The sequence below is a fragment of the Gracilinanus agilis genome, chromosome 6 (assembly GCF_016433145.1).
Source record: "Gracilinanus agilis isolate LMUSP501 chromosome 6, AgileGrace, whole genome shotgun sequence".
NCBI classification, from domain to species: Eukaryota; Metazoa; Chordata; class Mammalia; order Didelphimorphia; family Didelphidae; genus Gracilinanus; species Gracilinanus agilis.
The window spans coordinates 280,874,044-280,889,827 of record NC_058135.1 but is presented as its reverse complement, the minus strand read 5'-3'; the positions used below and the strand labels follow the sequence as shown (position 1 = coordinate 280,889,827).

General features: G+C 35.9%; 1 protein-coding gene across 1 annotated transcript in view; it reads left to right on the top strand.

Moving 5' to 3' along the window:
• The window catches only part of LOC123252725 (butyrophilin-like protein 9), a 40,075-nt gene that overhangs the window by 12,945 nt on the left and 11,346 nt on the right, over nt 1-15,784 (top strand). Inside the window, exons 3-4 of the mRNA XM_044681979.1 lie at nt 6,170-6,448; nt 9,097-9,225. Of these exons, the coding sequence (XP_044537914.1) occupies nt 6,170-6,448; nt 9,097-9,225 (408 nt within the window). The remainder of the gene's footprint in view (nt 1-6,169; nt 6,449-9,096; nt 9,226-15,784) is intronic.

Genomic DNA, 15,784 nt, shown 5'->3' with positions numbered 1-15,784 from the left:
AGAATACTAAATGGTCTAAGATGACATGGGGGGTGGGAAAGAGGGGGGTGAATAGTAGGGGAAACCAAGAGAAACTTGAGTGAATAAGAAAAATAGGATATTCTATTACACACAAAGAGGGCATGGGAAGGGGAGGGGACAAATACTATTATAAGAAGGAGAGGAAGAGAGCATTAAGAGGTAATATTTAAACCTTACTCTCGGTGTAATCAACCTGGAGAGGGAAGAGTAGCTATATCATCTATTGGGATAAAAAACTCTATCTAGCCCTACTGAGAAAGTCAGAAGAGATAAACAAAGGGGAGCAGGGGAGTGAGGAGGTTAAAAAAGGGAGGGGAGAAGAAGGGGGAGGGAATTCATTAGGCCTTTAAAAATAAAAAGAGGGGAATAATAAGGGAGGGGGTAGGAAGGGAAGTTAATCAAGGGAGGGGATAAGGGATACCAGCTCAAAGCAAACCACTGGTTTAAAAGAAAATAGTGTAAGAAGAAGGGGTGGGACTAGGGGAGGATACAAAAATGTCAGAACTATTAAATTAATAAATAAGGCTAGAAGCTGATATTTTGAAAAAAACAGATAAAATAGACAAAGTACTGGCCAATCTAATAAAAAAAGGAAAGAAGAAAACCAAATTGACAGTATCAAAGATGAAAAGGGAGACCTCACCTCTAATGAAGGGGAAATTAAGGCAATCATTAAAAACTATTTTACCCAGTTATATGGCAACAAATATAACAATTTAGGAGATATGGATGAATATTTACAAAAATATAAATTGCCTAGATTAACAGCAGAAGAAATAGAATACCTAAATAATCCCATATCAGAAAAAGAAATTGAACAAGCCATCAAATAACTCCCTAAGAAAAAATCACGAGGACCTGATGGATTCACAAGTGAATTCTATCAGACATTCAAAGAGTAACTAATCCTAATACTATACAAATTATTTGATATGATAAGCAAAGAAGGAGTCTTACCAAATTCCTTTTATGACACAAATATGGTACTTATTCCAAAGCCAGGTAGACCAAAAACAGAGAAAGAAAACTATAGACCAATCTCCCTAATGAACATAGATGCAAAAATCTTAAATAGAATACTAGGAAAGAGACTCCAGCAAGTAATTAAGGAGATCATCCACCATGATCAGGTGGGATTTATACCAGGAATGCAAGGATGGTTCAACATTAGGAAAACCATCCAAATAATTGACCATATCAACAGTCTAACAAACAAAAATCACATGATTGCCTCAATAGATGCTGAAAAAGCCTTTGACAAAATACAGCATCTATTCCTATTGAAAACACTGAAAAGTATAGGAATAGAAGGACCTTTCCTAAAAATAATAAACAGTATACACCTAAAACCATCAACAAACATCATATGCAATGGGGATAAATTAGAAGCCTTCCCAATAAGATCAGGAGTGAAACAAGGATGCCCATGATCACCTCTATTATTTAACATTGTACTAGAAACACTAGCAGTAGCAATTAGAGAAGAAAAAGAAATTGAAGTTATCAAAATACGCAATGAGGAGACTAAGCTATCAGTCTTTGCAGATGATATGATGGCCTACTTAAAAAATCCTAGGGAATCAACTAAGAAGCTTATAGAAATAATCAACAACTTTAGCAAAGTTGCAGGATACAAAATAAATGCACATAAATCATCAGCATTTCTATATATTTCCAACACATTAGAGCAGCAAGAGGTAGAAAGAGAAACACCACTTAAAATCACCCTAGACAATATAAAATACTTGGGAATCTATCTACCAAAACAAACACAGCAATTATATGAAAACAACTACAAAACACTTTCCAAACAAATAAAACTGTATCTCAGCAATTGGAAAGTCATTAATTGTTCATGGGTAGGACAAGCTAACATAATAAAAATGACCATTCTACCCAAATTAATTTACCTATTTAGCGCCATACCTATCAAGCTACCAAAAAACTTCTTTACTGAATTAGGAAAAACTATAACAAATTTCATTTGGAATAACAAAAGATCAAGATTATCAAAGGAAATAATGAAAAAAAATGTGAAGGAAGGGGGCCTAGCAGTACCAGATATTAAACTATACTATAAAGCAGCAGTCATCAAAACAATATGGTACTGGCTAAGAGATAGAAGGGAGGATCAGTGGAATAGACTTGGGGTTAATGACATCAGCAAGACAGTGTATGATAAACCCAAAGAGCCCAATTTTTGGGATATGAATCCACTATTTGACAAAAACTGCTGGGAAATTTGGAAAACAATATGGGAGAGATTAGGTTTAAATCAATATCTCACACCCTACACCAAGATAAATTCAGAATGGGTGAATGACTTGAATATAAAGAGAGAAACTATAAATAAGTTAAGTGAACACAAAATAGTATACCTGTCAGATCTCTGGGAAAGGAAAGATTTTAAAACCAAGCAAGAGTTAGAGAAAATTACAAAATGTAAATTGAATGGTTTTGATTATATTAAACTAAAAAGCTTTTGTACAAACAAAAACAATGTAGTCAAAATCAGAAGGGAAACAACAAATTGGGAAAAAATCTTTATAACAAAAAACTCTGACAGGGGTCTAATTACTCAAATATACAAGGAGTTAAATCAATTGTATAAAATATCAAGCCATTCCCCAATTGATAAATGGGCAAGAGAAATGAATAGGCAATTTTCAGGAAAAGAAATCAAAAGTATCAATAAGAACATGAGAAAGTGTTCTAAATCTCTAATAATTGGAGAAATGCAAATCAAAACAACTCTGAGGTATCACCTCACACCTAGCAGATTGGCTAAAATGAAAGAAGGAGAGAGTAATGAATGCTGGAGGGGATGTGGCAAAACTGGGACATTAATGAGTTGCTGGTGGAGTTGTGAACTGATCCAACCATTCTGGATGGCAATTTGGAACTATGCTCAAAGGGCTATAAAAATGCCTGCCCTTTGATCCAGCTACACCATTGTTGGGTTTGTACCCAAAAGAGATCATAAATAAACTGACTTGTACGAAAATATTTATAGCTGCGCTTTTTGTGGTGGAAAAGAACTGGAAAAGTAGGGTATGTCCTTCAGTTGGGGAATGGCTGAACAAACTGTGGTATATGCTTTGATGGAATACTATTGTGCTAAAAGGAATAATAAACTAGAGGAGTTCCAGGTGAACTGGAAAGACCTCCAGGAGCTGATGAAGAGCGAAAGGAGCAGAGCCAGAAGTACACTGTACACAGAGACTGATATACTGTGGTAAAATCAAATGCAATGGACCAGCAGAAAGCAATGACACAGGACAGGTCTGAGGGATTTATGATAAAGAACGCTATCCGCATTCAGAGGAAGGACTGCAGGAGAGGAAACATATAAGAAAAACAACTGCTTGAATGCATGGGTTGAGGAGGACATATTGGGGATGTAGACTTGAAACTACCACACCAATGCAACTAACAACTATTTGGAAATAGGTCTTAATCAAGGACACATGATAAAACCAGTGGAAACGTGCATTGGCCATGGGTGGGGGGATTGCAGGGGGTGAAGTGGAAAGTAGGAGCATGAATCATGTAACCATGTTAAAAATGAATATTAATAAATGTTTAAAAAATTAAATAAAAGGAAAGGGAGGATCAAAAAGGCAGGGATGTAATTTAGACTTTAAAAATTAGAATTGAACAATTAGAAACAAATGACTTCACAAAGCAGCAAGAATCTATAAAACAAAATCAAAAGTATGAAAAAATTGAAGAAAATATGAAACACCTTATTGATAAAACAATAGACATGGAAAATAGATCCAGGATAGACAATTTAAGAATTATTGTACTACCTGAAAATCACAACAAAAGTAAAAGCCTTGATATCATTTTACATGAAATTATCCAAGAAGACTGCCCTGATATTCTTGAACAAGAGGGTAAAGTAGAGAAAGAATGAATATACAGATCACCTCCTGCATTAAATCCCCAATTGACAACACTTAGGAATGTTATAGCCAAGTTCAAGAACTTCCTGTCTAAGGAAAAGATACTACAAGCTGCTAAAAATAAACAATTCAGAAGTCATTGAGCTACAGTCAGGATTGCAGGATCTGGCTGAATTCAGATTGAAGCACTGGAAGGCCTGGAATACAATGTTCCAGAAAGCAAAGGAACTGATTCTACAACCAAGAATCAACTGCCCAGCAAAACTGACTTAATTCTTTCAGGGGAAGGTATGGTCATTTAACAAAATAAAGATTTCTAAACATCTCTGAGAAAAAGACCAGACTTAAACAGAAAATTTGATGTCCAAATATAGAATTCAAGAGAATAATCAAAAGATAATTAAGAAAGGAAAAAAAATAATTTTAAGGCACCAATAGATTCAAATTATTTGCATTCCTATATGAAAAGATGATATTGGAAACCCTTAGAAATTGTTATTATAAGTAAAGAAAAAGTATACTTAGAAAGTATAGTGACAAACTTAGAAAGTATAGTAGCATGTCAAAATATATAAAAAACTAGGAGTATATGAGAGTTTAATAATAATAGAAATGGGAAAAGAGAAAAAATGGGGTAAATATATATTTTATAAAGAAGTGCTTAAGGGGAAGGGAGGAGAAGACCTATACAATGAAAGGGAGGAAGTGATTAGCAATAGATAATACTGGAATCTTACACTCATTGGAATTGACTCAGAGAGGGAAGAACAAAATTAGATCCACTGGGGCCGAGAATTGTATTGTACCCTATGGAAAAGTAGAAGGATAAGAAACAGACTGGTGGGGATGGGGAGCAACACAAGGGAGGGAGAGATTGGGGGGTCATTTAAAAGACACTGTAGTTAGAAGGGAATAATAAGAGGGGAGTGGGTCAGAAGGGGAGTAACATTACGGCTGGAGAAGGATAGAGAGACTGACCAAAAGTAAACATTTGGAGGGGAGATTAAGAGGGAAAAGAGAAAAGGCAGAATCAAAGTGGGAAGTCAAAATGGAGGGGAATACAAAGACAATAATCATAACTGTGAATGTGAAAGTAGATAGCAGAATGTATTAAAAACCAGAATTCTACCATATGTTGTCCATAAGAAACACACTTGAGGCAGATAGACCTACAAGGAGTAAAGTTAAGAGGGTACAGTAGTATTTAATGCTCTGCAACTGTCACAAAGAAGGCAGGAGTAGCAATTATGATCTTAGACAAAGATAAAGTAAATATAGTTTTGATTAAAAGAGTTAAGGAAGTTAATTACATCTTGATGAAAGCCAGTATAAATAATGAAGAAATATCAGTACTCAACATATGTGCACCAAATGATATAGCATCCAGATGACTAAAGAAGCAGCTAAAGGAGCTTAAGGAGGAAATAGATAGTAAAACCATACTAGTGGGGGACCTTAACCTTCCACTATCAGAACTAGATAAATTGAACCAAAAAATAAATAAGAAAGAAGTAAGGGATATGAATGAAATGCTTGAAAAATTAGAGCTAATAGATATCTGGAAAAAAATAAATAGGGAAAAAATAGGGAAAAATAGGGAAAGCAGTAACACATGGCACATATACAAAGATTGACCATGTAATAGGGTATGAAAACATTAAAAACAATTGTAGGAAAGCAGAAATAATAAATGTAGTTTTTAGATCATAATGCAATAAAAATCATAATTAATAAGTGCTTATGGAAAGATAAATTTAAAATTAATTGGAAAAAAATTATCTAATTCTTCAAAACTGGTGGGTCAAAGAACAACTCAAAGAAACAATTACTTATTTCATTGAAAAGAATTAAAATTAGAATACTGTAGCTCCCAGTAGTGAGAGTGGACATATCAAACATACCAAAATGTATGGGATATAGCCAAAGCAGTACTCAGGGGGAAATTTTGTATTTACAAATAGGTATACGTGTAATTCATTCCCCTAACCACAACTCACAAAAGAGCATAAATTCCTTGAGGTCAGTGGCCATTTTGTTTTTTGTCACTGAATCCCTACCATGGAATTGAAATATAAATATTTATCATCATCCTAAGCAGAGAGTCATGTGTGTTTCTCTCATTTGATACTTCCCCAATAATTATATTTGATAGATGTAATTAGGAGGAATAAGATGAATACCAATTCCTCTTTGTCTCTAGTAATAAACTTACCTTTGCTTGCTTTATTTTCCTTTTCTAGGTACAGGAACTCCCCCTCACCTACACATTGAGGGTGCTGGAAATAAAAAGGTCCGGCTGGTGTGCACATCTGCAGGGTGGTACCCAGAGCCTGAAGTGCAATGGAGGAACCACCAGGAGGAGTCATTGTCACAAGGCACCACAATCAATAAAAAAGAGAATGGGCTGTTTTCTGTTGAAACCTCAATCACTGTGTCTGCCAATTCCAAAGAAAATGTTTCTTGTGTCATTGGGAACCCTCGTCTCAGCCAAAAACTGGAAGCAAGTGTTTCTTTGGCAGGTTAGTTCCCTCCTTGAGCACAGGGTCAACTTTGTGAACAGATAGACTATTTCAAATGAAAGACAGGCAAAAATCCCAGAATTTCAAATATCTCTCCCATTAATGTGTTTAAACATACTAAATTCTACCTTTAGGAATCATAAGATACAGAAGTAGAAGGGATTTTAGACACCATTTATTCTAAATCCTTACTTTTATATAAGAAGAAACTGAGACTGACTCAGTAGTAAAGTAAATCAGGCATAAACATTTAATAAGTGCCTACTACATGCCAGGCATGGTGCTAAGTGCTAAAGGGGTTTACGAAGAAAAGGAAAAAAAAACTGCCTTTATTGTCAATGAGCTCACAAATTACTGGGAGGAGATAACGTGCAAACCTCTCTCTATATTTTGGTTGCTTTCCTGCTGACTACAAATATGCTCAAATCTCCTTCATCCTTTAAAACCAAAACAAAAGAAGCAAACAAAAAATCCCTTACTTCCTCCTGCCATATTTAGTAGCTCTCTTCCTAAATTTCTCCTCCTTTTCATGATTAAACTTCTTGAGAAAGTCATCTATATACATCTGGAATCTTCACTTCATCTCTTTTCATTTGATTTGAAACTTTCTCTAATATGGCTTCTGATTTCATTATTCAGTTGAAATTGCACTCCCCAAAGTTACCAATGATCTCTTATCTGTCAAATCTAATGACCTTTTTTTAAAAAATAATCACACTCACCCTGTCTGTAGTATTTGATATCATTAATCACTCTCTTCTAGATACTTTCTCCTCTATGTGTCTTCATGAAACAGTTCTCTCCTGGTTCTCCTCCTGTCTGATCATTTCTTCTCAGTATTCTTTATTGAATCTTCATTCTGATTGTGCTCGCTAACTATAGATGATGCAAGGTTCTATTCTTCTCTTACTCTACATTATTTCCTTTATTGGTCTCATCACCTTTTATTGGTTCAATGATCATTTCTGTTCATATGGTGTCCAGATCTAGACATCCAGCCCTAACCTTTCCTGGCCACCAGTGTCACATCTCAATTCTTCTTTACATATCTCATACTGGATGCTCTATAGAAATCTCAAACAAAGAAATCTAAAGTAAATCTCATGATCTTTCCCCACAAATCCTCACTTCCTGTAATTGAACCCATTATTGTCATTTTGGAGCCTCTTTTAGGATATGATCATCAGACTCTTTCTATTGCTGTTTTCCCTCTGCTTCTAAGAGATCTGGGCAGGTTTCTTTGATCATTTCTTGAAACAGGACATTAAGTGTCTTTTTAAAAATTATACCTTTCAGGCCACCCAATTACTGTTAAAGTATTTTAATATGTTTTCGATCAGTTGTTTTTGATTGGAGTCTTGTTTTTGCTTCAATAATTCTTCATTTCTCATGGGGTCATTTATTTTTATTTGGTCCATTCAGATTTTCACAGCATTTTTTTTCTTGGGTAAGTTTTTGTACTTTCATTCCAAGCTATTTGTTCTTTCCATATCTTTTTTCATAGCTTTTATTCCTTCTTTTCCTTCAATCACTCTTGTTTTGTTTTTAAAGGAAAATTTTAACCTTTTAAAAGTTCTTGCTTTGTGTATTCCAGGAATTAGAGTTGAGTTTGTGTGCAAGCCATAATTGTCTTTGAGGCTCTTCTTGTAGATGTTTTGAAATAAATTTTTCTTGGTTTGTGTCTTGATCATCTTTATCATCATAGGAATTATTTGTGCTAGGATTCTTTTTTTTATTTGCTCCTTATTCCAGTCTCATCCCTGACTTTGGTCTTTATGTTGCAACTATGCTCTGTGGGGCTATCTGAGATGAGCTTCTGTCCTGTTGAGTGCTTTGGAGGCTTTCTTGGGAGATGGTGATTAGTGTTGTGTTATTCAAGGATCTCAGGAACAGTGCTGGATGGGGACCAATGAGATTCCAGTGCTCCCAAAGTAGCTCGATCCAGAGCAAAATCCAAAGCTTTCACTTTTGTCTGAGGTCTGCAAGTTAGGTTTGGGTCTGAATAACATGTTTATGGGTTTTTCCTTTGTTGGAAGTCATTAAACAGTTGCCGGATTCAGCCTCCATGGAGCAGTTAAGAAACTGCATCTTTGGCGACAGAATTTGTCTACTATCTGATCTGGGATTCTTCTTTGAGCATTCCATTACAGTGTGTAGACTGGAATAGAAACCAGAACCGAGACCCTGTTCTGCTTTTTGGGTAACAGTTACACAGCTACTCTTTGCTTCTGTTCCCCTCAGGCTTGATAGATGCTGTATGACTCTCCACATTCTTTGTGTTCCTTCTTGGTACATTTTTTTGATACATTATTGTGTCTTTATTATATCTCCTTTGTATAATTATATCATCATCGTATAAATTATTATATCTTCTTTGTATCTTTGTAATTGGAAATGTTCCTGTTGATGGCTGTTAAATTCATAATAAAGGAGAAAAAAACTGACCTAGTAAAAAGGAGGGAATATTCCCTGGAGGCAATTGGAAATTAGGAGTTTTAAATTTTAGTTTTGTAGCTACTTTGTAAACCATAAACCTGGTTTAAGCTTTAGTTTCCTCCTCTGCAAAATTAGGGGCTACACTAGAAGATCACTAAAAATCACAAGCAGACCTAACTCTGGTGTATAACTGTGTGGTTTGAATTTTTCAGAAGCCTTGTTTCCAAATGTCATTCATCGGATGGAAATATGGATTGGGATTATTGTCTTTTTAAGCATTACATTTCTTGTCATCGTCATCATCATCATTTTTAAATGGCAGAAGATAAAAAAAGCTAAAGGTAAAGGTTTGCATATGGTAGCCAGATGGCTCTGTGGGTAGAGTGCCAAGTCTGGAGTCAGTAAGTCTCATCTTTCTGAGTTCAAATGTGGTCTCAGATTTGTGACCTTGTGTGACCTCGGAGAAATGAATTATCTCTAATTGCCTCAGTTTCCTCTTAATATAAAATAAACTGAAGAAGGTAACTACTCATGTTCTTAGACAAGAAAACCATAAATGAGGTCACAAAGAGTCAACCAGGCCTGAAATGATTGAATAACAACAAAAAAGTCTACACAGAGTGAATTATTCTAGCATGAAGGAGAACACAGAGCAGCTGGTATAGAGAATGGTCAAATGAGGATACACCTACCAACAATGCAGGTTGGCACCTTCTAGGCAACTTACAGTCTTAAACAATCGCCCAGGGCACAAATCACTTAAGGACCCTTTTCAGGACCTCAAAACAAGAAAAGGCAACTCTTTTAAAAAGAAATTATTTAGAATATTTTTCCATGGTTTCATGATTCATGATTTTTTCCACCCCTACTGCCTACCCCTCCAAAAGCCAATGAGCCATTCCAGTGAGTTTTATATGTATCATTGTTCAAAACCTAATTCCATATTATTACTATTTGCATTAGAGGGATCATTTAAAGTCAACATTCCCAATTATATCCCCATTGAACCATGTGATCAATCATATGTTTTTCTTCTGTGATTCTACTCCCACAGTTCTTTGGATGTGGATAGAGTTCTTTCTTATAAGTCCCTTAGAATTGTCCTGGATCATTGCATTGCTACTAGTGAAGAAGTCCATTACATTCAATTTTACCACAGTGTATAGTCTCTGTGTACAATGTTCTCCTGGTTCTGCTCCTTTCACTCTGCTTCAATTCCTGGAGGTCATTCCAGTTCACTATTCCTTTAAGCACAATAGTATTCTATCACCATCAGATACCACAATTTGTTCAGCCATTCCCTAATTAATGGATACCCCCTTATTTTCCAGTTTTTTGCTACTACAAAAAGCAAGGCTATAAATATTTTTGTACATGTATTTTTCCTTATTATTTTTTGGGGGTACAAATCCAGCATGATATGGCTCATAGGCAGTCTTTTAAAGCCCTTTGGGAATAGTACCAAATTGCCTTCCAGAATGGTTAGATCAATTCACAACTCCACCAACAATGCATTTGTGTCCCAATTTTGCCACCCCCACAACATTTATTACTTTTCTTTACTGTCATATTGGCCAATCTGCTAGGTGTGAAGTGGTACCTCAGCATTGTTTTGATTTGCATTTCTCCAATTATTTTTTGTGTGCTTATTGTTAGTTTTGATTTCTTTATCTGCAAAACACTGTTTCTTAAGAAATAAAAACAAAGGTAATTTTGAAAAAGTAGTGAATGGGAAGCAGTCAGAAGTGAGTCATTAAGTGGAAGTTAGTAGTACCTTGGAATGAGCAGTTGAAAGTTGCATGGGCCCTCCTTGGAAGTCTTGGAGTCCAAAGGTTTCATTTACAGATGAGAAATGAGAGGTTCACAGATATTGACACTTTGTAAATACTAAAAAGAGAATGAGTGTGAGACATAGTATAGATTTGTATATTATTAGATTGTGAGAAATGTTAGAGATTATGTAGTACAACCTTCTAATTTAAAAAATGAAAAAATCAAGAAAATGGTTTGCACAGGGACCAAGTGAATTACTATGACAATCAGGTGTCAAATCTAGGTCTTAAGACTCCTAGTGTAGTGGTCTTTCCTCTACATCATTGGTTCCCAAACTTTTTTGGCTTACCACCTCCTTTCCAGAAAAAAATATTACTTAGCCCTCTGGGAAATTATTTTTAAAAAAAATTTTAATAGCAACTAATAGGAAAGATAAATGCACCTGTGGCCATCACCGCCTCCCTGGATCACTGCAGCACCCACCATGGGTTGGTAGTGCCCACTTTGGGAATCACTGCTCTGCATCAACAAGATAGAAAAACTGAAAACACAGAAATGTTTAACGAGGCACACACAATTGTGTAAATGGATAATCTAAGTAGATGTACCCATGATCTCTCTGTCTTTTCTTTCTCATGCTATTTCTCTCTGTCTGTCTGTCTGTCTGTCTGTCTTTATTTTATGGCTCTTCTTGAAAAGCAACATTTTAAGTATTATTTTCTTGTTCATTTTCCCAGTATAGGTATATTGTGATTCTTTATTCCACTGGACAATACTGGGAACTAAGTTGATTGAGAGTCCCTTAAACCAATGATCTCATCTCATTCTCATAGCCTGCACAGGGGAGACATTAGTAGTGTGAATTTTTCCTGTGAAGTGTTTATTTTGTCAAGAGAATATTTCTTAAATCAGAAATTGAAAGAATGAAGTTTGAAAAATTAAATGAAGTGAATGCCATAAGGAATGATGCATTTAGTAGAAATAGATGTCATATTAGAATTAATTTTTGAAAGTTCAAGTGTCCTTTGTGGGCATGCAGTCCAATGATTTCATTTTATGTAGCTCATAGATGTAGTCATGATTTAAATATCACAACGATATTGAGTATTGTTTTGGGATAGATGCGTACACTCTTAGATTTTGAGGAACCTTAGAGTTTATTTCACTGAACACTCTCATTTGACAAATGGAGAAACTGACAAAGTTTAGATCTTTTGACTTAGTTCTGTGCTCATTCCTTGAAATCAAGAAATCTAAAAACTTGATAGAAGGGAAATGTCAAATCAGGCATCCTCTTTGTTGTAAATGGGTAATCTATATAGATGTGCTGATGATCTCTCTCTTTATCTCTCTTTCTCTCATTTCCTCTGGTTCTTTCTTGGTGTTGACATTTTACCTGATGTTTTAAAGATCAATTTGATGTGTACTATTTTTTCATTCAACATCTATACACACATATATAGTGATGCTACAAAAAATTGGATAATGTTAGGAATTAAATTTATTAGTAATTCCCCAAATGAGTGTAAACATCCAGTCTCTGTGATATTATGTTTGGATTTTTTTATGAGAAGTACGTTTTTGTTTTCCAAAATACTGTTTGTTAAGAAATAACACAAAGGAAACTTATGAAAGCTTAGGAAAAGGGAAACAGTCAGAAGTGAGTCATTAAGCAGAAGCTAGTGTTACCTGTTGTGAGGAAGATTAGTTAGTAATTAATGAAGTACTAAGGTTGAACCTAGCAGGAAGGATGGGAGCATTCCAAGATGGAATGAAGGAGAAGGAAGTGGCTTGTGCCCTGAGAGAGACTCCCTTAGTGATTGGCATAAACTGTGGCTAGCCCTGGGAGATCTCAGACCCTGCATCCTAATTTCCCTGGGATCCTGAGTGGTGGTGGCTTTTCAGCAAGAGGACAAGACCTACAGAGTTGCACCAAGAGGAGGAGTTTGGGATCTGGTGGACAGCATCTCAAGCACACTCTTACTTCTTGGATATCTTGGACCACCTAGGCTTTTGACATCCTGTGATCACCTGTGGATTACTGTGAGAACCCCAAAGTCACCCTCAGACCCATTTGCTGTGCTGGTCAAATCTGGCTGGAACCAGGTTTGAAGCAGCCCTCCCAGTGACTCCTGCACTGCTCCTTTGGCCCTGTCTGCTTAGGTCACTAAGATTAGAGTAGAGAAGTCCTTCCCTTGCCCCTGTGGTTTTGCCCTTTAGGTTTTAAGTATAGAAATCCCTATCCCACCTTTATTTTAGCTGAACATAATTAAAACCATTAAAACCTTTACCTTGCCTGTTGGTTTCAAAGACTTTGGCCTAGTGGTGAGCTGGTGACAGTTGGCCGGCCAACAGCCATTCTTGTCAGTTATCAGCAGCTTAGTTGTGTACTCTGGTCTCCCCGTCCTGGTCTAGTCTCTCCTACAACCCAGTGTGTGTACCCACAAACCATTTAGATTATATTGTAACATCCCTGGTGCCTCTATTATTTTTAACATACCTTAGAATGCTCAGGAGAGAGTTGGAAGTTCCCCATCTCCTGGAAGCAATGGGATCCCAAGTTTTCTTTGTGAAAATGGGAAAATAGAGGCTCAACAGTATTTTTTGGTTTTTCCAAATGCCAGAAAGATGCTGAGTGTGAGAGCTGGAATAGATTTGTACATTATTGGATTACAAGAAATCTTAGTGATTATGTAGTTCAATACTTAAATATTACAGATGAAAACTCTGACAAAATGGTTTTGATTTCAGAGTGAATTAAAATGAGAAGCAGGCTACAAACCAAGTGCTTATTAGTCCTCGTCCAGCAATCATTCCTTGACTTCAATCAGCTTGAGTTCCTGGGGTAACAGAAGTGTCAATTGAGGCATCATTTTGGTTTTAAATTGCTAATGTACATATACCTACTAATGAATTCTCTCTCTTCACTCTCTTTTCACTCTCTTTCTCTCACTCTGTCTTTCATTGTGTTTATCTCTCACCATTTTATGGAGAAACTTGCAGAGCAAAGTGGTGAGTAATATTTTCTCATTCATTTTCCACATTATATAAGTAAGTAGTGGTATTATTTACGTGGAAAATGCTGGGAAGTAAAATGATTAGATGTTTCCCAAAATAAGGCAAACATACAACATCCCTAATGTGTAGAGGGAAGATATAATCTGTTTTATTATCCCGTGTCTGTGTGCGTGTGTGTATGTGTATGTGGTGTATGTGTGTATGTGTTTTGGAAAATATTGCTTCTCAAGAAACAAAAGAAAGGAAAAATTTAAAAAGTAGTAAATGTGAAGCAATTAAGAAATGAATCAGGAAGTGGAAGTTAGTATTACTTTAGAATTATCAGTTCAAGTTGGAAATGCCCTTCCTGAAATCCATGGAGTCCAAAGACTTCATTTACAGATGAGACATCAGAGGCTCAGAGATATTGTCATTTTCAAAATACCAGAATGTTGCTGAATTTGAGAGCTGGCAAAGATTTGCATATTATTGGATTATGAGAAATCTTAGAGATTATACAGTTCAATCCTCAAATTTTACAGATGAAAACTCAGAAAATGTTTTCTGTCTCAGAGTGAATTAATATGAGAAGCAGGCAGCAAACTGAGTGCTTATGAGTCCTGGTCCAGTAATCATTCCTTGACTTCAATCAGCTTGAGTTCCTGGGGGAACAGAAGTGTCAACTGAGACCTCATTTTTGTTTTAAATTGTTAGTGTACATATATCTACTGTGATAATTAGATTAAGTCTACAAAGCCCATCTTTAGATTTAATCACCAAAGGTGAGAGCACTTCCAACTCTGGGAGGTCCTAACCCTGGTGTGCTAGAGTGACTAATGAATCAGAATCAACGCACCACCCCCTATGCTTTCTATGAGAAGCGTCTAATTGTGATTGGACAGGCAGGCTAAGGGAAGGCACAGGAAGTGACACATAAGTGACTGCTATAAAAGAGGGAGTTGAGTGAGTGAGGTGAGTCTGGTTTGGTGAAGGGGACCTGAGGGAGCTTTGCTGGTTCATTACCAAGACTGTTCTACATGGTGAGTTTAAAGACTGAATCTTCCTGAACTTCTATTAAGAAACTTCTTTTTATAGACTCTGTGAATGGAGTTTGCTCTATTCACCTCCCGGGATCAGGCCCTTTGACCCTTGGCTGAGGGTTAAGATCTACCTGGACTAATCAGTGGAATGGATTATTATCTGTGTACTTCCTCTCTCTCTTCTCATGTAAATAAATTTCCATAAAAATCAATTTTGATTTGAGATTATTCTTAATTAAGGATTGATAATAGTTCAATCCTCTGGCAACCATCTTTAATATATTGAACCCATAAAACCCCCTTTTCACCCTTACACTACTAATGAACTCTCTTTTTCTCTCTTTCTTTCTTTGTGTTTATCTCTCACCAATTAACAGAGAATCTTATAGAGCAACGTGGTGAGTAATATTTTGTCATTCATTTTCCACATTATATATGTAACTAGTGGGTACTGTTTAAATGGAGAATGCTGGGAAGAAAAATGATCAAGTGTTCCCCCAAATAAGGCAACAATACAGAATCCCTGATTTGTAGATGAAAGATATAATTTGCTTTATTTCACTTGTTAAGTGTTTCTTTTTTTGCCAAAACATTGTTTCTCAAGAAATAAAAGAAAGGGAAAATTTCAAAAGTATTGAAAGTGAAGCAGTAAGAAATGAGCCATGAAGAGGAAGTTAGTATTACCTTAGAACAATAGTTCAAGTTGGAAATGTCCTTCCTGCAATCCATGGAGACCAAAGACTTCATTTACAGATGAGACATCAGAGGCTCAGAGATATTTGTCATTTTCCAAATGCCAGAATCATGCTGAGTGTTAGAGCATGCAAAGATTTGTATATTATTGGATTAAGAGAAATTTTAGAGATTATGTAGCTCAATCCTCAAATTTTAGAGATGAAAACTCTGAGAAAATGATTTACATCTCAGGGCAAAATAATATGAAAATCAGGCCACAAATTGAGTGCTTATGAGTCCTAGGTCAGTAATCATTCCTTGACCTCAATTAGCTTGAGTTCCTGGTGGAACAGAGCTGTCACCTGAGGCATCAACAATTTTGGTTTTAAGTTGTTAATATATAAATATATATATA